The sequence below is a fragment of the Gossypium hirsutum genome, chromosome D10 (genome assembly GCF_007990345.1).
Source record: "Gossypium hirsutum isolate 1008001.06 chromosome D10, Gossypium_hirsutum_v2.1, whole genome shotgun sequence".
NCBI classification, from domain to species: domain Eukaryota; kingdom Viridiplantae; phylum Streptophyta; class Magnoliopsida; order Malvales; family Malvaceae; genus Gossypium; species Gossypium hirsutum.
In genome coordinates, this window is record NC_053446.1 from 5,078,118 (window position 1) to 5,096,817 (window position 18,700).

An 18,700-nucleotide genomic window follows, 5' to 3' on the forward strand; every position below is an offset into this window, starting at 1 on the left:
ATTCTGAAAAATTTATGGTAAGAAGATTTATGAGTTTAGTTTCAGGAAAAATTTACGGATCTAAATTTCGAGTTTTGTAGCTCGATTTATAATTAATTTAGTAACTGCTACACGATTAGATAGCTTTGTTGTAAATAGTGAAATTAATTTTAAAAGCAAATTTTTATGCCTCAAACTAGTAAGTTAAGTCAAGTAACGCCTCATGCTCGACTCCGGAAACGGTCTCGGATAAGGGGTGTTACAAATAAAGCTCAATAGTACTTTTATGATTCAAGATTAAATATCTTAAACACCAGTAGTTGATCACAAAGTATAAATACATTAGCTAACCAATTTATATTCTATCATGCCAAACAAATTCATTATCAATTACATATAGTAGTATACATATGGAAATTTAGCAAATCAATCCATTCATCATTACAATAAAATTGACCAATTCATTCTAATTTCCAAATGTCATACCCTATATTATTTAAACATTCCACACCACTTATGAAACAAACATATATACCTTTAACATTAAGCCATCCAATTTCATGATCAATTAACATCATTTACCTTTTAACTTACCATTCAATCCCTTTCTAGAGTCTACCGATCTATTTGTACTCATTTCGGCCTCCAGGACTCATTTCCAACAATTTTCATAATAATTTATTTTGTTTACTCTCTTTAAAATGAATCACATATATCGCGAGACATATAAAAATACACATATAGTTCCATATACATTTATCAATTCACAAACTCATAACAATCTCATATAGTTCATTTTATCACCATGTCCAATTATCAACCTATTTCATTACATATCCAAGTTTCCAATTTCATTTATAATGTTTCACCCGATAGACTCTAGTAAAATAGACTTGGATACACGAGTGAACTAAGCTGCTTGTTTGAGCTGAAAATACAATTAGTTACCCATCCAAGTTAAACATGTGTCATATATTACCCCAAGGATCCACGACAAGGGCTGGACCTCATTATATTACCCAAGAATCCACAACAAGGCTAGATCTCATTATATTACTCGAGAATCTGTAACAAATGCTAGATCTCGTTATATTACCCGATAATTTGTAACAAATGCTAGATCTTGTTATAACCTGTGCAAGCACGTATATGACCCTGTTGACATGACAATTGTATTATAGCCTTTTATTACATTCACACGGGCAACATTTATACATATATGCATTATCATACCTGTAATCATTCTTATTCACTTGTCATACATTATGTTCGATCACATTTGTATTATCGTACCCTATACATTGCTCAATTGCAAGACAACCATTTATCTCATTCCATTTCAATTTAATCAAATTCATATATATATGATTTTACATTCAATTTCAGAACCACAATTCAATTCATCATCAACACACAATATCTCACATTCTATAACATATTTCAGTCCCCTATCTCAGTATTCAACTTCAATCACAACAAATCAATTCATACGACAATGATATACTCACCTTGATGATAATAAACAAGTATATGCAGATAATTATTTCTATTCCGAATCATAAAAGTACGAACCAAAAATCTCGCGTCACTCATCGACGACTCTTGCTTTTCCTTTTCCTCTAGACTACTCAACATCGTCTTTAGGCACGTACAATCATACAACAAATAAGTACTTATCAATTCCCATCCAATTCAAATCCAAACATAAATTCAAGCATATTTTACATTTTATTCAATTTAGTCCCTAAACTCAGGACAAGCATAACTCTTGGTATTGAACTTTGGATTAAAATCTAATTTCACATTTATTCTTTAGACTTTCTATTATTATCATTGTTTCATAACAAATTTATATTTTATTTAATTTGATCCCTAATGTACAAAGCTAACAATTAAGCTTTACAATTTAGTCCTTTTTACAACCTAAGCTTAATTTCTATCAATTTCACACCAAATCCAACCAATTATCAACAATGAAAACTTATCAAAATCTCAACAATTAAATAAATCGATACATGGGCTAACTAAACCAAGTTCTCATAATTATAATATAAAATTTACATGAGACTAAATTTACATTGTTAATTTGTAATGGCTGAATGCTTTTATGCTCAACAATGGTAGTTTTTGCTTTCCTTCAAGTGGACGGTGGGGCTTGAAAAAGATGATTGTTTTGTTTCATCTTTCCACTAACTTAAATATATATACATTAATTAAGATTTAATTAATCTAATTTAATTTAGTTAATTAAGCTTTAATCATGTTTATTTTATTCTTAATTAATCTAAGTGGAAACATCATCAATTTCCACTATCTCATGACTAGAAATGGTTAAATGCTATATAGGTATTCAAATCTTTTGTTAATTAAAATTCAATAGAGATTAAAATTTTATAATTTAGTCCCTGAGTATTAATTAAGTATTTTTCAGCTAAATTATTTAACCGAATTTTAATATATTTTTATAATAATTTCGTAAATATTTTTATTTATCATTCATGGGCTCAATTTACAGAAATGGGGTTCTAAAATCGCATTTTTTGACACTATTGAATTTCAGGTCTTATAGTTTACGTTTTAATCATTAACTTCAAAATTTTACAAAATAGTCACAGAACTATTCGAAAGTTTTTATTTATGTCATTGGGCTCTTAAGTTTTTTCTTTTCAAAATAAGTTTGGCTAGCAAGCTCTAAATAACGATTCAAAAATCAGTATGATAGTTTGTAGCCATCGATGCGTCGAAGAATATACCTTAGATCCAAGTTGATCTAACAAGCAATGTCAGAGATTAGAGAAGAAAGTTATTTGGATTTTGGTTCCCAGATTTGTGACATTCAAAGATGTTTCATGAAAAAAATAGTTGTAGAAGAAAAGGGGAACGAAAGCTTTCGATTAGTGTAGGTAAATAATATGTATTTTATGGAAGGGTTATATTTTTATTGGGGAATTAAAAAGTTTTTTATTTTGATTTTAAATTTTTTACATATTATAAAAATGGAAAGGTTATATTGATTATCTTTATGTTATTTTTTAAAATTTAAAGCCAGAAATAAGTTATATGTGATATAGGACGTAAAAGATTATAAAAATATTTGAGGGTAGAAAATATGGGATAAAATTGAGGGATAATAGGTATTTTTTTAGGTGTAATGACTTATTTAGTCATAATATTAATGGATAATATCGAGGGATAATATTAATTTAAAACCTAAAACATATTGTAAATCCAGTAAGTTAAGAGAAAAAATGATATTTAGTAAAAAGGGAAAAATGCAATTTTTATAAAATTGATATAAAAATAGTGAGTTGGCCTAATATGAAAATTGTATTTAGCTGAAGTATTCGTTGGCGTTGAGGGCTTGAAAGTTGTCACACAAAAGCGGAACCCTTGCTCTTTTATCTGCAATATGACTGGTAATTCGGGGGGAAATCATTTTCAATTTCGGTCAAACTGAAGAAGTACAATAGCGAGAGAGAGAGCTTATTCGCAGTTATTATCAAGTCATGTGGACGCATGTTTTGGGTATCGTATGTCGCTTCTTTCGTTTCTCTTTTATTTCTTATCTTTTATTTTATTTTTGTTACGATCGAAAGGTTTTTGTTAGTGCTGTTTAATTTAATAATTCATTTGCGAACTAGAGGATAATTCCTGGTCGAACTAGTTTGAATCAGGACTAACCTCTTACTACTTACGTAATACATGCTAGCTGACTTATTTGCGGATGGCATTTAGTTATTTGATATCTCAGTTTAGTTTCACTTTATTTATCGTTTGCACTTGAAGCCCTGTGCAAAATTTTGAAGGTAATAAAGAAATTTTAAGTTTAAAGGATTGGCAATCCCTCAGGCTCACTAATAATTGAATTACATTTTCATTTAACATGGATAGATCATCATGCATTTGTGCCTGACTTTTTAATCATGTTTATCAGTTTGCTGTAAATTTTGTAGTTACAAACGATTATGACTTTTAACATAAAGAAAGAGGAGATATGCTTCTGTTATTGGTTACAACTTTAGGTTTAATAATTTACTAGTTTCTGAGCCCACTTAATTATTTTTAAAACTGATTGGTTTAGAGATTTTGAATGCTAATATTTTAGAATTGGATCTTGAAAGGGTTGAATTTTTACTGCAAAGATTTATTTGTTAGGTTTTCTTTTTCTATGCAACAAGCCATGTTGCCAAAATCTTCTGCTAATGGATTTGGCCGTGGGGGAGAGGGTGTTAGCGCCCTGGGTTCCTGGCAAAGATGATCCACAGTGTCCTGAACTAGAAAATATTTTTGACAGCCCGTGGATTAGGTTGTGTTCTCTCTTTTGAAATATATGTCTTCCAATTGCTTTATTGTTCCAACATCTTATTACTTCAACCCACTTGCATCTATATTGTTTTCGTCTATTGCAATCTCTATTTCTATATATCAAACTTGGTTCCTTTGTTTTTATCATCCTTCTTGTTTTCCATCAATAAGTTGCTTGGCCAAAAAAAATTTAGGAATTTCAAGATGCGATATTACTTCAAGTCTGGGAAATGTTTTTTAGTGGCTTTAGTGTTGGGGTTAATCAAGGGTGTCAAGAAAAACATGATTTCTCATTTGATATTTGCTTCTGCAAGATTTGTTGATATGGAGTTGCTGTTTAAATCTTGTAGCAAATTGTTGCATTTTGATGATAGTTATATATGTGTGTGCCATTCGTTTTTGTTTTTACTTAATCTCTGCGATAGTCCACTTTGTGATACTAATATTTATTTATATGCACACACACACACGAAATTGCACTATTAGGAACTGGGATCAGTTTGAAACCAACCAAAAGTTATTTGGTATAAAAAGTACTTTCAATGAGGAACTTTACACAACAAAACTTGAGAGAGGTCCCCATATGAGAGAGTTTGAGAGGGAAGCAATGAGAATAGCAATAGAGATTGAGGGTGAGGAGACCGAGGATCTTCATTTAGCAGAGGTAACTTTTTGTAATATCAAAATTTTGCCTCTTATTGTTTTTCCCCTTTTAACTTGTCTCTCAAAATTTCTCATGCTTTGCATGAATTTCTGCCAGAAGAGAGGGTTTGATCTTCATGATAATTTTGATATTGATGAGGAGATGAGATTTTCTTCTGTCCTAAGGGGTAGAGGGTTCGATGATAGTGGTTATGAAGAAGAGGAGGACATTATGTTGGATTCTCACAATATTGAGACCTTTGGAGATTCTTCTGATTCTCATAGTAGAAGGTCTGCCGATTTGACCAGTTTGCAAGGATCTGTAGGAGTTCGAATTCCATCAAGCTCTTCCTTAGTGGTAGTTATTGACCTTTGGAATTTGAGATATTCTAGTTCTTTCTTTGTTGAATGCAAATATATATAGTGAATGGTTCTGTCCAAAATTTTAACCAGTTTTAGTTTGTGTATTTTCTTTAAAAAATAAATCAGGTAACTTATGATCAACAATAAGCTTTGTTTGGCATGACCCTGGAGCAGTGGCTTTTACTTTTGCCCTGCAGTGGAGCTTAGTGAGGGTGGTGTTTGAGCTCCAATTAGGGCTCTGGCTTGGGGTGAATGACCCGCCATTTCACTGGGAAAATCTCTGAATGGTCCCTTTACACACAAGATAACAACTTGACCTTTGCTTATGTGGTCTATCAGAGATCAGTAAATTGTAAAGCACGATGCATTTCGAAGTAGATTCTTACTCGATGACTTATATATAAAGTTGGGGGCTTTGCATATAAAAATTATATTTTATGTATACATAAGGTCTTTACTTAGTTGGAATGTTGCTGTCTTCTTTAAAGGAGTTTTGTGCAGAATTATGTATTTCTGTGGTTATGAATGTCATGACATGTTGATTGTACTTATATTAAGAGGCAACAAAATGAGTAGTTATTCTGTTCCTTGGTATCAAAGGTTTGTGACTAGATTGCACATTGACCGCAAAAATGTATTCATTTCATTGGAAAGGAAGAATGTAGGTGGAGAACAATTGTTTGAATAGGGTTCATGACTGCCATATCACCAAAAGAGAGTAAACAAAGTAGCAAGATTTGATTTTTTTGATGAAGAGAGAAAGCTATTGGATCTGATTGCGAGCCATAAGTCTTCCTAGTGGTTCTTTACTCAAATATTCATCTAGACATTTTCATTTGATGATGAATTGGTTTGAGAGGTAGATTAGTGTAGGTGTGTGTGTGGTTGAGTGGGGGGTCAGTTACAATTTGGAATGCTCACTGAAGTTGATCATAATTGACATTACTTGAGAAGGTACACTTGCATTGCAGATTCCTATTCTTTATTCTTTCAATTGTAACTCAGACAAGGTGAAACTTAATTTGCTTGTTGACAACAATGGGAGATTTAAGTGTGCAAGGGTGTTGCGAATATGTTTATGGAATTTGAGTGCTGAAGAAGTTGATAATTTGATTAGGAGTTGAGAGCTTAAGGACTTTAGGATGGTTGTTGGAAGCAAATGTAGTTGTCATGCATGTTGGGAGGGCATGTACCTCTTGAGACAAAATTTTGAGATGGAATCACATATTGTTTATTCTGTCATGGCTCCTGGTCTGGAGTGAGTTACTTGAATTTCCTCTACTCTTGTGAAGTTAGATTTAACTTTTTATAGTAGTGTTATGAGTTATGACTTTTGATTTTTGGTTTACTTTTAGGTACTTGTTCAAACAATGCCATTATCCTGAAAATTTCTTTTCACAACTTATCTTTCATCATGCCCTTCCCATACTTTATCTGTCTGCACTTTGATGTTATTTCAATTTAACTTGTAGGAACTTATGAAGGATTTTTTTGTCAGTATTCTCCTAAATTATAGTTGCTTGTCAGTACAAGTTGCTATCAAAGATAGTTGTATCATCCAATGTGTTTGTTTATGCATGCATTTACTCTGTGATCCTTTCCCATTATAACATACTCTTATTTTTGTGGTTTGTAGGATAATATACCACCTTTCCTGGCAACCATCAATTTGAATCGCTCTGACTTCAATGACCAGGCCAGACGGCTGGCATCTGAACTTCCTTCTAAAAGTTTCCCCATATCTGACAGTGAGAGCAGGTGTTTTATCTTTTCCCCTTAAGACATGCCAACATTATCTGGGTTTACTGGTTTTATCTGCCTATTTGATTCCTTGTTGTAAGGCAGTATTAGAAGTAATTACTGTAAGGATCAATTCCCTGGACATCAAATAGGTGCCAGCTTTTTCATATTTCTGATTTAGGCACCTGTAGTACAGAATCCAAGATGATTTGCTTGGGGAACACAGAGGAAGCAGTGATGCTAAAGAATTTGCTGAAAAACAATCTGTAAGTTGAACTTCGAAGTTTTGTAGATAAGCAAATCAATGAATGTGAAGCTCCTTATTTTGTTGCTTTAACTTCCATAAATGATTCATATCTCCATTTGAACTCCTATTTCTAGTGCATCTTCTTCTAGTCTATTTGCTTCTAACATGTATATATTTTCTGTTTGAATTCGTAATCCTGTTATGCAGCCATCTGAGGACCTGCAATTGTCAAATTCTGTTGGTAAGTATGCTTTACTATCTAGGTGCCAGCTTGGTGGCCCATAAAATAGAAACTGCATTTTTTTTGCAAATATCAAACTGCACTTAATTTTGCTGCTGCAGGTGTTTGTTTTAATATACTGATCATAGATTGATTTGCAATGCAGATTCTCATTCATTATTGGATGACAAGATTGATGCATCTGATAAAGCTGGGCCATGTGAAAAACGTAGTTCTTCTTTTGAACCCTCGGAGGGCCCAGCTTCTAGCAAAGTAATTGGTGAAACACATTCTGCAAACTCCCACGGACAACCTGGTAGTTGTGCATCATCAAATTCAGATTGTGTTGCTGCTGTCTCAGCGTCTAGTGGCCCTGGTTTATCACCAAGTTCATCAATGGGTTCATTATCCTCCAAGAAGTCAACTCTGAATCCCCATGCAAAGGTTTGTTATCTCAGCGTCTAGTGAACTCTTTGCTCTTTTGTGTTGCTTCCTCTGTTTGTCTTTTATACATCTAATATGCTTAATGCTATCAGGAATTCAAACTCAACCCTAATGCAAAGAGTTTTATACCATCTCAAACGACTGCTAGGCCTCCAACCCCAGTGTCTGATGGTTCTTTCTACTATCAACCACAAATGTCTCCTGTACCACATATGCACATGCCCGTTAGTTTTGGGGTAAGTTGCTTAATAAGTAATTGCAATTTTTATGAACACTAATCCTGAAAGCAAGAAATGCAATTGACTGGCAATGATTGCATCACCTAGGGCTTTTTTTCTCCATATTTATCTAAACCTCCTGATTTTGATGAGTACTGAAATTGATAGATCCTGTTCTCTAATGTATTCTTTTGGTTATATATTATGTATCAATTAATATTGAACTCGAGTTACAACTTATGAGTGGACGCCTGAGCTCTGAAGGGAGCTTTGATACTGTTGCATTGATTCATTAATAGCATTCATCTTTTTCCATGTTTTTTGTTATCACAGTTGTGATTTGTCTGGAATGGTTTAAGTGGGGTTAAGTTAATTTGATTTGACTTAATATATAAAAGGTTTAGGATATTAACTAGAAATTGCAATTTCTTTTACGTAAGGAATCTTGTATTTGGTAATTTTTTACAGTTTGCAACTTCATTCGGCTGCATATATTTTAATAAATGAGATGGTAAAACTTTGGTATATGATATTACAATTCTTTGTCATACATAGACCTGACTCTTAAATTCATTGCAGGTTTAGTCTTTTTCCCCTATTCAATTGGAAATGTATGCTTCTTCGTTTACGATCACATGGTTTTTGCAGATAGGACCCTCCTTTCCTGGCCACCAGCCTGTTATATTGAGTCAACAGGTGGCACCAACACAATCATCATAACCATATTATCATCCAAATGGACCTCAGGTTTAGCATTTATTTACAATTATCTCCATTGACCCATCTTTATATGCTTATTACTTATTTACTATATTCTTCAAAGTTGCAGTATGGGCAGCAGACACTTCTTGGTCAACAGCAAGTGGTATACTACCAACCCGTAAGTGATTCCGAAAATTATCCAAGTTTGTGTAGACTTGATTGCTGTGTAGCATACTTAGAACACACTCCTATATATACTACTTGTATGATATATATATATATAGAGAGAGAGAGAGAGTTGCAAATGATGCTTCCTGGAGAATTCTGTAAAACTTTCTTCAAACTTGGTGCAAGTATTCTTCTCATTCTTGAGAATGGGCAGTATACGATGATTATGTGTATATATAATCATGTTGGGTCGTAGAAACTGAAACTTTGGTTTGCAGGAAATGCAATACAAAGGAGGATGGCGCCATTAACCAGTTAGTTCACTAACGGCATTTTTGGGAGAGCTCTGCTCTGCTCGCAAATAATAAAACTTTGACTTTTGAGAGGCTGCTTGGATGGATCAACTTTCTCAAAACAAAGCCAGGGGGTGATTATTGGTTAATTATATAACCCTATACACACTTCATTCACATTGTTACTCTGGATTTACAGTTTTTTTTTTTTGGTTAATTAACCTGTACTTTTCTGATTTATTGTTTTTAGTGTTTTTATAGTTTTGGATCGATCTTTGTTGCATTCCATATTATTTTTATTTCCTCTATTCTTTTAATAATATTTTTTTCTCGTTACTGTAGCCTGGATTCTTTATAATTTAATTTGGATCAAGCTTTTTCTTTCAATGGAAGAACCCAAACAAGGTTCTTGTTTTGATACATTGAAGCTTGATTAACACTTATAATGATCTTTAAACATTTTATGCATCGATTAATACCTTTTAAACTCGAATTTTGTGAGACTTGATTTTATATGCATTAGTTTGAGCTGCCCTGGTAATGGATGTGGTGCTTACATTAGGTTGTCTCTTGGACCGAGTGTAAGGTCTTATAATAAGAAGATAACAATTCTGATCTTAGAAAAATGGGGATCAGTTTCAATTGCACGATCAAGCTTATCTCTCTCTCTCTCACTTAATTCTAGCAAGGCACTGGACCCAACTTCATTACCTGTATCAACAAATTTGGCAAAAATAGTATTCCCAGAAGTAGAGTAGTACGTAGGATCAACAAAATCATCTACTTGAAAGATTAAGAGATTATCTTATGATAAGTCGTCTTGGTTAGTTGCAACTAGCGTCACAACTGGGTAGTTGGTCTAGTATTGGTGTGTCTTTAGTCATAACAATTAAGGAGGATCCTTTACCACCTTTTCTAAGTCGTCTCTGTAGAGCATTGAGATGGTAATCTTCGTTGAGAATTCTCAAAGGACGAGGGACTTTGTGTTCTGGTTTGCTTCACATGGCCATGAATAAGGTTTGAGAGTTTTGCTTGGGTAGGAAGCTTTCTTGAAATATTGCTACAAGAGAGATATTTGAGGGAATTTGCTTTGTCAAGAGCTTCTTGAGAGGTTTAGAGAGAAATTTACTTTAGTGTGGTGCTTTCAAGTTAAACTCGACACACTTTTATTTTGCTCTTCAACTTTTTTAATCTAACAACAATTGGTTTTCAATTGGCAAATGTTTTAATTCAATTGTGCTATTTTTAAAGAACTCCTTAATGAAGTAATGTTTAATGCCGTCTTTGAGTGAAACACAAGATTCATTAAGATGTTATTGTTTTAGAGTTGTCATAATAAATCGTTACAACTGATGTTATGATTTCCAAATCTTTTAGCATTTCCCATGTACGTAATAGTTGTGCACAATAACTTCTAATGGTAATTTTTTTTCCTAATTTATAATATTTTCCTTAAAATAAATTAAATATCAAAGTTTTTCAAAATAAAAATTAGTACAAAATTTCTTTAAAAAATCCATTCTTGTAATAGTGTTACTTTATAGAATTTATTCTTTTTCTAAAAAAAAATTGTTACAAGTTATTTGTTTTGAAAATTTGTTGCACATTAGTTATTTCTTTTGTAATTAATTAACTCATTAGATTCATTTTATCAAATAATTTGAAAAATTATTACTGTAAGAAAAACTTAATTTTGAATTACTATAAAAAATTAATTTTTTTTCAAACAATTAATGGGTAAATTATATAAATAGTCACCCAACTAGCAGTGTGTTTGTGTTTTGGTCATTTAGGTTGGTAAAATTCCTATTTTAGCCACTAATGTTATTAAAATTTGATATTTTAGTCATTCCTTCGTTAAATCACTAGCGGAATATTAGTGTGACTATTTTTTATTGGCATAATAATAAATTTAGCCCTCCAATTTTTACAGATTCTATCAATTTGAGTCTAATTCTTAATAATTCAACAAATTTAACCCTCAACTTTACCCATTTTGTCAATTTAATTTTATTCTTAAAAAATAAAAATTGAAAAACTATAAAAATAAAAAAATATTTAAAAGTTAATTTTTCAATAAAAATACATAAGATTTTATAAAATATATACAAAATTATAAAAATATTTAAAAGTAATTTAATAAACATTTTTCTTATTTTTTAACAACATATATTTATTAAAATAATAATTTTATAGATAAAACAATTTAAGAAAAAATCATGAAGAAGACTTAAGCATATTCAATTTCTCTTTTTTCAACATTAATGACCACCAAGTTCAAGTGTTAAAAACTATGTCTTGAGGTTGAAAATGGAAAAAGTCGATGTCTTTAGGTTGATGCCTAAAACGAGTTTGTTGCATTTGAGGTTGTGCTTGAGGGCGGTCATGATTGGAGATATATAAATAAAGATGAGATATTGGAGACCTAGTAGATGAAATGTTATGTCAACAATTCCACAATTGATTCCTGATTCGATGGCTTGACAACAGAGGATGTGAAAATCAAAGAGTTCGAATGGTTACTGGTGCCGATGATTGTGGGCAAAGACAGTACCCAATGCTCGACAAATTTGACAAGGACTCAAGAACAAAATCAGACGCATAATAAATAAATTATCATTTATAAAATAAAACTAAAAAAGAAAGAAAAAGTTTGAATATGATTTAATTCTTGTTTATAGATTTAAAAAATATTTTACTTATAAAATTATTATTTTAATAAATAAATTTCAAGTTAGAAAAAGAGAACAATAAATATTCATTTATTTATAATTTTGCATGATTTTTTTAATCAAAAAATGAACTTCTAAATAATTTTTATTTTCAAATTTTTAAAAATCGAAACTAAAGTAACCAAAGTTTTAAATTCACTCTGATTCATTACAATCACATTTCACTTGCATTGCATTGCTAGCTTCGTAATCATTTCTCTTTTCAAGCAAACAAAAATAGATTACTTAAAAATTGTCTCACAAATCTACAACCAGGGCTCCCTTGAAATGATCTTACAACGATGGCGCCCATGTTCTTCAGGTCGGCATAGTTTGCAGTCTTATATGCTTGTACTTTTGTTCAGTGTTGAACCGTCTTGCACTCTCTGTCAACCCTTTTAATAAAAGAAGCTTCGATCCTTCAACTCCCTCTTGCAATGCAGTATCAATCTTGTTCAACAACATAAAAGGGGAAAAAAAATTAGTATTCGTAACTCTGTTCACCTCCTAACAGATGAGTCGAGTTAGAAGTTCAGTTCTAAATCTTAAACAATATCATATTCCTAAAACCAGATGGGAGTTAAAGATCAAGAGGGAACAGTTCAAACTTAAAATATGTTAAAATATCATCTCTAATAAGCTAAAAAATAAAATTCTGATGATTTACATTGAATACTTTATTCCCTCACACTTAAGCTGAGCGCACTGCTTCTGCGCTTTATAAATAGGCGTGCACCTGATAAAGAATGCCTCGCCTGAAGTGGTGCAAGGCACTTTGATATGTGTTGTGCCTAACTCCTTGATACCATTAGTATGCATTGCAAATGCATTTCAACTAAATATACTTGTTTAAATTATAACCAAATACTTCTCCTTTAACTGGTGCTGAGAGTATATCAGAAGCATAAAATTTTCACCTATCAAACTATTCTCCACGTGTTCATCATTTTTGTTTTGAGTAAACCTACGTTTTTAGCTATTTTTCCTACCAAAGTCAGGGATCGAATCAACAAAGATGATTGGTTGTAATTTCTTAACTAAGAGTTGTATACTTGAAAGAATGAAAATTTTTAACTTTTGGTATAATACTTTAAACTTTACCAAGCATTATAAATAATCCCTCCAACATTTATCGCACTTGATTGAAGTCTATAATACGCATCAATTTCAGTAAACTTGCAATGGAATCTAATAGGAATAACAGAACATTTTTTTTTATTGTTAATCATGATTTCCTAGGAACCATGTGGCATTTCTAGAGGAGCCATCAGGCTTGATATATTTGCTTTTTTATCTTAAATCTTTTTTTTTTCCTTCATCCCCACAACCCATGTTAGCAACCACTTTTAGATTGAAATGGGCCCCACATCATTGAATCAGAGGCCCAAATGCCCTATCAGTTACTGTTGCCAGTAAATTAGATCCAGAACCACCCTGCTGGGGACAACAATGGCCATATGTTATATTAGGCTCGTAGGCACTAGATTAAATAAAGAGAAGGCTGTCCAAAAAGACAATTTTGTATATTTGGCCAAGTTGCTGCCAATTAAGGCATCAGCAGGGGAAATCTCAAATCTGAACAGTTAGGAAGTCTCTGGTTTCGGTGAGCTCACTGGGATAAAGGAATAAGAACAGAAGCAGATAAAGGAAAGAAAGAGAAAACTGAAAACAAAATGTTTGCTTATATAATTATATCAATTCATTTTCTGCTAGGGCATCTAACAAATGAAATTATTATTTTTTACAGCTATACAAAATTTTAAGGAATATTCTATATCTCTTAATCCCCATGGTTTGATTGTACTAAATTTGCACTTCTAATTATATTTTCCAGTAAATTTTTAATGCAGAATCAGGTCTTATACCAGAACCTTTTGGACTACAAGATGTGAATAGTAAGTTAATTATTGCCAAACATGAAATAAGTGGTATGTTAAATCTTACTCGTTCTCGAGCTGATGCATTAAACTTTTGCAGCAAGAATGCCTTAGGATCCATCTGACCAGGTGGCTTACCAATACCTAACAAAAAATCATAATGATTATGTTATTTAATGAAGAAATAAAACATCTAGGAATAAAATAAAATAATATTGGATTTCAATCCAACCAATCCGTAGCCGTGCAAACTCTCTGTTTCCCCGAAAATGATAGATTACACTCTTCAGCCTATTAAAACAAGCAACAGTGAATAATTTCAGGAAAAATACTGAAAAATAAAGCAAAACAAAATATGTAATCAAATAAACAAGGTAGCCCATATGTTGGAAAATAAGAGACCTTGAACATGTATATATTGAACATACATATGTCATATACTAATATAGAGGCTAACACACTAAGAAATCCAGTTCTCTTTTTCCTTCTATTTTTCTTTCCTCAAACAATACAGTTCCTCAAAATTCCTCAATATTCACTAGAATATTGCTCGAGTATCCAAGGATATTTTGTTCATATAAGGGAATTAAGATATTTCTATTTCTTTCAAATTTAAAACACTAGCGGTTATGAGAAATATCCCTACACGAGACACCTTTTGATGCAAAAAAGCATAGATACATTGCACTAAATAAGCCAGTAAAAACTAGAATGTTTAGACTCACTAGCAAACTTGAATCAAGATCATTACACTGAATGTTAGAAACAAATCTTCAAGACTCATGCGTATGAAGATTTTAGTAAGTGGCAAAATAACAAAGAATGCATGTAAAACACACTAGCAGTGGAGTCAAATACCATCAAAAGAAACATATGTTTCAAAAACACCTTGCAAATGATGGGATTATTTCATTCAAAAAGCAATATATTCTTTTTGCACAACAGTTAGGCACGGAAAACACTGATGGCAAAGGCATAGCTCAAAACTGATTATCTGAAATGAGAGAACTAGTTTATCAAGCAACCTTTGAGGATTATTATTATTTTTAACTTCATATTCTACCTAATGATATATAATGCATGCCAACTTCTTTGTCCCCCTTTGTTCCTTTCTTTTAACTGCTTGTGTTGGGAAGCAAATATTTGGCACAAATAACATAGGTTGAAACTTCACTCATGCAGTAACAAAGCATTTTATAAAGCAATAAGAAGAAAACTCAAGAAATTTAATGCAACTTCATACAAAAGTTTTCTTCAGGCAAGGTACATAACATTCTCCATTCATACCCATTATGGCTTCCATGACCTCCTTTGTCTTGAAGATGAAGCACTCCACATGGTAAGTCCATGTCATCATGAAACTACAACAAGAAAACATTACAGAAGAGCAACTATAAGATGTTGCGAATTATTTTTCATAAACAAAGCTGAAAAGAACTACCAAAATCTAGGAGGGAAATAAATGCCAGGCAATGGTAAAAATACCACAATTACTCGATTAAGTGGTAGCTTATAATAAGCTGCTAGGGCTCCAGTCTGCAATTAAATGGTAAAAGAGAAAGTTATAGCAAGTATGATGTCCATTAATGAAATTCCAGATATGTATCATCAATTTACAATTGCTCAATAACTCTTTAACCACAAAATGATGACATTTAACCTCCAAACAACTGATACAAAACCAAATCTAAATAAATAAGCCCTGACAACTACATCCTTCAAATGTTTAAATCATAAGTGTTGCATCACTTTTTGAAAGAGTTGAATGTTTCTTGTTATCCCTTTCCAACTTAAACTTTCAAGAATTTTGCTAACTGTTAACATCAGTAATTTTATTGCCCATATCAAGCCTACAGTGATGCTCACTTATTCTACAACATAATGGAATAACTTCCATGCTTCAAAATGATATCTTACTAGTTGAATTATTTTTAGTTTTCTCAAACTCAATGATTAAAAATGATGCATATAAAAGGTCCAGTGACCACAGCTCAAAATAAGAGAGCTGCAAGATTGCTACAATCAACTATTAACCATTAAAGAAAATGTAAGCAATTGAAGCCGTCAATCAAAACAATCGAAACTAAGAACATTATTCAATGGACTATCCTCGATTCCAAACATATTGGATGAAGGCATTTTTCAATTGTTTCTTCATAATCATATATCAATTATGCAACGATAGAAGCAAATTAATAGTACCAAACACGTTCGGTCATTGTTAAATGATTCAGTATTCTAATTTCAAGAAACAGATAATTGCAAGAGCTGAAAAGCTTTAAACAAGCAAAATAATGGAATAACTTCCAGTGATGCTCACTTATTCTACAACATAATGGAATAACTTCCATGCTTCCAAATGATATCTTACTAGTTGAATTATTTTTAGTTTTCTCAAACTCAATGATTAAAAATGATGCATATAAAAGGTCCAGTGACCACAGCTCAAAATAAGAGAGCTGCAAGATTGCTACAATCAACTATTAACCATTAAAGAAAATGTAAGCAATTGAAGCCGTCAATCAAAACAATCGAAACTAAGAACATTATTCAATGGACTATCCTCGATTCCAAACATATTGGATGAAGGCATTTTTCAATTGTTTCTTCATAATCATATATCAATTATGCAACAATAGAAGCAAATTAATAGTACCAAACACGTTCGGTCATTGTTAAATGATTCAGTATTCTAATTTCAAGAAACAGATAATTGCAAGAGCTGAAAAGCTTTAAACAAGCAAAATAATGGAATAACTTCCAGTGATGCTCACTTATTCTACAACATAATGGAATAACTTCCATGCTTCCAAATGATATCTTACTAGTTGAATTATTTTTAGTTTTCTCAAACTCAATGATTAAAAATGATGCATATAAAAGGTCCAGTGACCACAGCTCAAAATAAGAGAGCTGCAAGATTGCTACAATCAACTATTAACCATTAAAGAAAATGTAAGCAATTGAAGCCGTCAATCAAAACAATCGAAACTAAGAACATTATTCAATGGACTATCCTCGATTCCAAACATATTGGATGAAGGCATTTTTCAATTGTTTCTTCATAATCATATATCAATTATGCAACAATAGAAGCAAATTAATAGTACCAAACACGTTTGGTCATTGTTAAATGATTCAGTATTCTAATTTCAAGAAACAGATAATTGCAAGAGCTGAAAAGCTTTAAACAAGCAAAATAAGAAATAAAATGTCTAAACCACTAACAGATTCACCACTCAAGTTCATGTAAGTTTGAGGCTTAGCAAGAAGAAGTGGTGCATCACCCACAAAACCTGAAACAGTAAGGTCACCAAAGAGCAATGAGATTTCACATACATTAAACTAGAGAAAGGAATTTTAAAAAAAAAATTAAAGAAAATGACAGGCCTTGCCCAAAGATAGCCTTGCAATTAAGAGTATTCATTTCTATCCCTTGAGCTTTAGCAAATGCGTCGATCATCTCAAAACCCACCTGCTTCAAGTGAACTGATAAGTTAAAATCTACTTAAATATGCTACAAAGAACAAGATCATGAGACACCTGGTAATGCAAATGAGTCTTACATTGTGTCTTGTTCCTTTATATTTATCACCAGGGTTGCCTAGACCCACAAACAGCCATGGCCGCGGGGCAGAGCTACAAAAGCAACGCCTAGTAATCATCCTCTGTTCGGTTCATAGGAAAAGGAAATTACTCAGCGAGGATTTTTTTTTTAAAAGTCTGCAGTTTGTTTAGATGCACAACAGAAACATATCAATGAAATTGAACCCAACCATCAAAGTAGCGATTTCTCGAAAATCAAATAAACAGTAGAATAGGGTTTTACCTTGTAAGGAAAAGCAGAGGTTTCTTGAAAGCAATCAAGTAAACTCGTGAGAGAGAGAGAGAGAGGAAACGGACCAAATGTGAAGCTTGTCAGATTGAGAGAGGAAGAAGACCATCATGAAGCAGTAAAACAGAAAGGAAGGAAATGTACGATTGGAGACTCCAACTACTAATAAATCTACACTTTGTTACCCAATTTCAAAATTTGATTAAAAAATACTCTTTTTTTGGAAAATGATTAATTTTTAAAAATAAATTAATTTTCTGTAAAAACTCATATTTTATTGTGGTTGGATGATTTTTTATAAAATATTTCTTGTTTAAAAAATTTTCATAAAATTATTTATAAAGTTTACTCTTAGTGAGACAAATGCAATTTAAATTATATTTATAACAAATGCTTTTAAGCATTTAGGTCGAAATTTATTTTATAAGAAATAATATTTTATAATAATCATTTTTTTCAATGATCAAGTTATTCCTCTAAATTTGAAGGTTGGTATAAAATTTTTGAGTGTTTGGACAAAAATACAGTATACAAAAAAAAGACTTAGGTAAAAAATAGTTTCGTTTAAAATATGTGTCAAGCTTGAACTTCAAGAATTAAGGTATGAGTCCAACCCGTGCTTAACTTGTTATATATTTTTATAATATAATATAATTTTATTTTATTTTATTTTTATATATTATATAATATACGTCACACAAATTCAAATATGCAATAGTATAATACTATGTGAACAATCAAAAATATGTTAAGATGTCTATATTTAAATTTTTAATAAAATAAAAATTCTAAAATAATATATATGCTCCCTTGTAATTTTAATTTTTTGAAGGGCAAATTGTTTGCCAAAGCTTTTTGTAAAACATTTTATAAGTTAGCCTTTTACACTATCAATAATTTATAACCATTATGCATTATATACTCCATTGTTTGTTCCCCACATCAAAACTAATCTA

General features: G+C 31.7%; 2 protein-coding genes across 12 annotated transcripts; one reads left to right on the plus strand and one right to left on the minus strand.

The window, feature by feature from the left end:
- The first annotated feature begins 3,295 nt into the window (after nucleotides 1-3,295).
- LOC107914026 (polyadenylate-binding protein-interacting protein 3) lies at nucleotides 3,296-9,662 on the plus strand. 7 transcript variants are annotated; one of them, XM_016842741.2, is made up of 12 exons: nucleotides 3,296-3,504; nucleotides 4,135-4,285; nucleotides 4,771-4,948; nucleotides 5,045-5,284; nucleotides 6,926-7,047; nucleotides 7,226-7,295; nucleotides 7,484-7,517; nucleotides 7,663-7,940; nucleotides 8,033-8,176; nucleotides 8,738-8,905; nucleotides 8,982-9,038; nucleotides 9,307-9,662. In XM_016842741.2, exons 1-10 carry the CDS (start codon nucleotides 3,486-3,488, stop codon nucleotides 8,741-8,743), a joined length of 1,242 nt encoding a protein of 413 aa, XP_016698230.2. In that variant the 5' UTR covers nucleotides 3,296-3,485; the 3' UTR covers nucleotides 8,744-8,905; nucleotides 8,982-9,038; nucleotides 9,307-9,662. The 7 variants fall into 7 exon arrangements, with proteins under 7 accessions (XP_016698230.2, XP_016698229.2, XP_016698228.2 ...); XM_016842740.2 differs by having other exon boundaries at nucleotides 8,988-9,038; XM_016842739.2 differs by having other exon boundaries at nucleotides 3,297-3,504; nucleotides 8,807-8,905.
- Nucleotides 9,663-12,120: 2,458 nt separating this feature from the next.
- Nucleotides 12,121-17,933, minus strand: LOC107913856 (peptidyl-tRNA hydrolase, mitochondrial). 5 transcript variants are annotated; one of them, XM_016842513.2, is made up of 9 exons: nucleotides 17,739-17,933; nucleotides 17,476-17,632; nucleotides 17,300-17,384; nucleotides 17,138-17,205; nucleotides 15,395-15,445; nucleotides 15,197-15,270; nucleotides 14,142-14,200; nucleotides 13,977-14,053; nucleotides 12,121-12,482 (listed from the first exon to the last, which is right to left on the minus strand). In XM_016842513.2, the coding sequence occupies exons 2-9, from the start codon at nucleotides 17,572-17,574 to the stop codon at nucleotides 12,351-12,353; spliced, it is 645 nt and encodes a 214-aa protein (XP_016698002.1). In that variant the 5' UTR covers nucleotides 17,575-17,632; nucleotides 17,739-17,933; the 3' UTR covers nucleotides 12,121-12,350. The 5 variants fall into 5 exon arrangements, with proteins under 5 accessions (XP_016698002.1, XP_040958846.1, XP_016698004.1 ...); XM_041102912.1 differs by having other exon boundaries at nucleotides 15,404-15,445; nucleotides 17,739-17,908; XM_016842515.2 differs by having other exon boundaries at nucleotides 17,476-17,577; nucleotides 17,813-17,905.
- Between the last annotated feature and the right edge of the window lie 767 nt (nucleotides 17,934-18,700).

What these genes read in the sequence shown, in the direction of transcription:
- LOC107914026 (XM_016842739.2), top strand. An exon ending in GCAATTGTCAAATTCTGTTG is followed by an intron (nt 7,518 to 7,662) that starts GTAAGTATGCTT and finishes TTTGCAATGCAG; the next exon opens with ATTCTCATTCATTATTGGAT. An exon ending in ACATGCCCGTTAGTTTTGGG is followed by an intron (nt 8,177 to 8,806) that starts GTAAGTTGCTTA and finishes TGGTTTTTGCAG; the next exon opens with ATAGGACCCTCCTTTCCTGG.
- LOC107913856 (XM_016842513.2), bottom strand. Translation starts at nt 17,574, where the DNA reads ATGATTACTAGGCGTTGCTTTTGTAGCTCTGCCCCGCGGCCATGGCTG. An exon ending in CACTTAATCGAGTAATTGTG is followed by an intron (nt 15,271 to 15,394) that starts GTATTTTTACCA and finishes TTCTTGTTGTAG; the next exon opens with TTTCATGATGACATGGACTT. An exon ending in GGTCATGGAAGCCATAATGG is followed by an intron (nt 14,201 to 15,196) that starts GTATGAATGGAG and finishes TTGTTTTAATAG; the next exon opens with GCTGAAGAGTGTAATCTATC.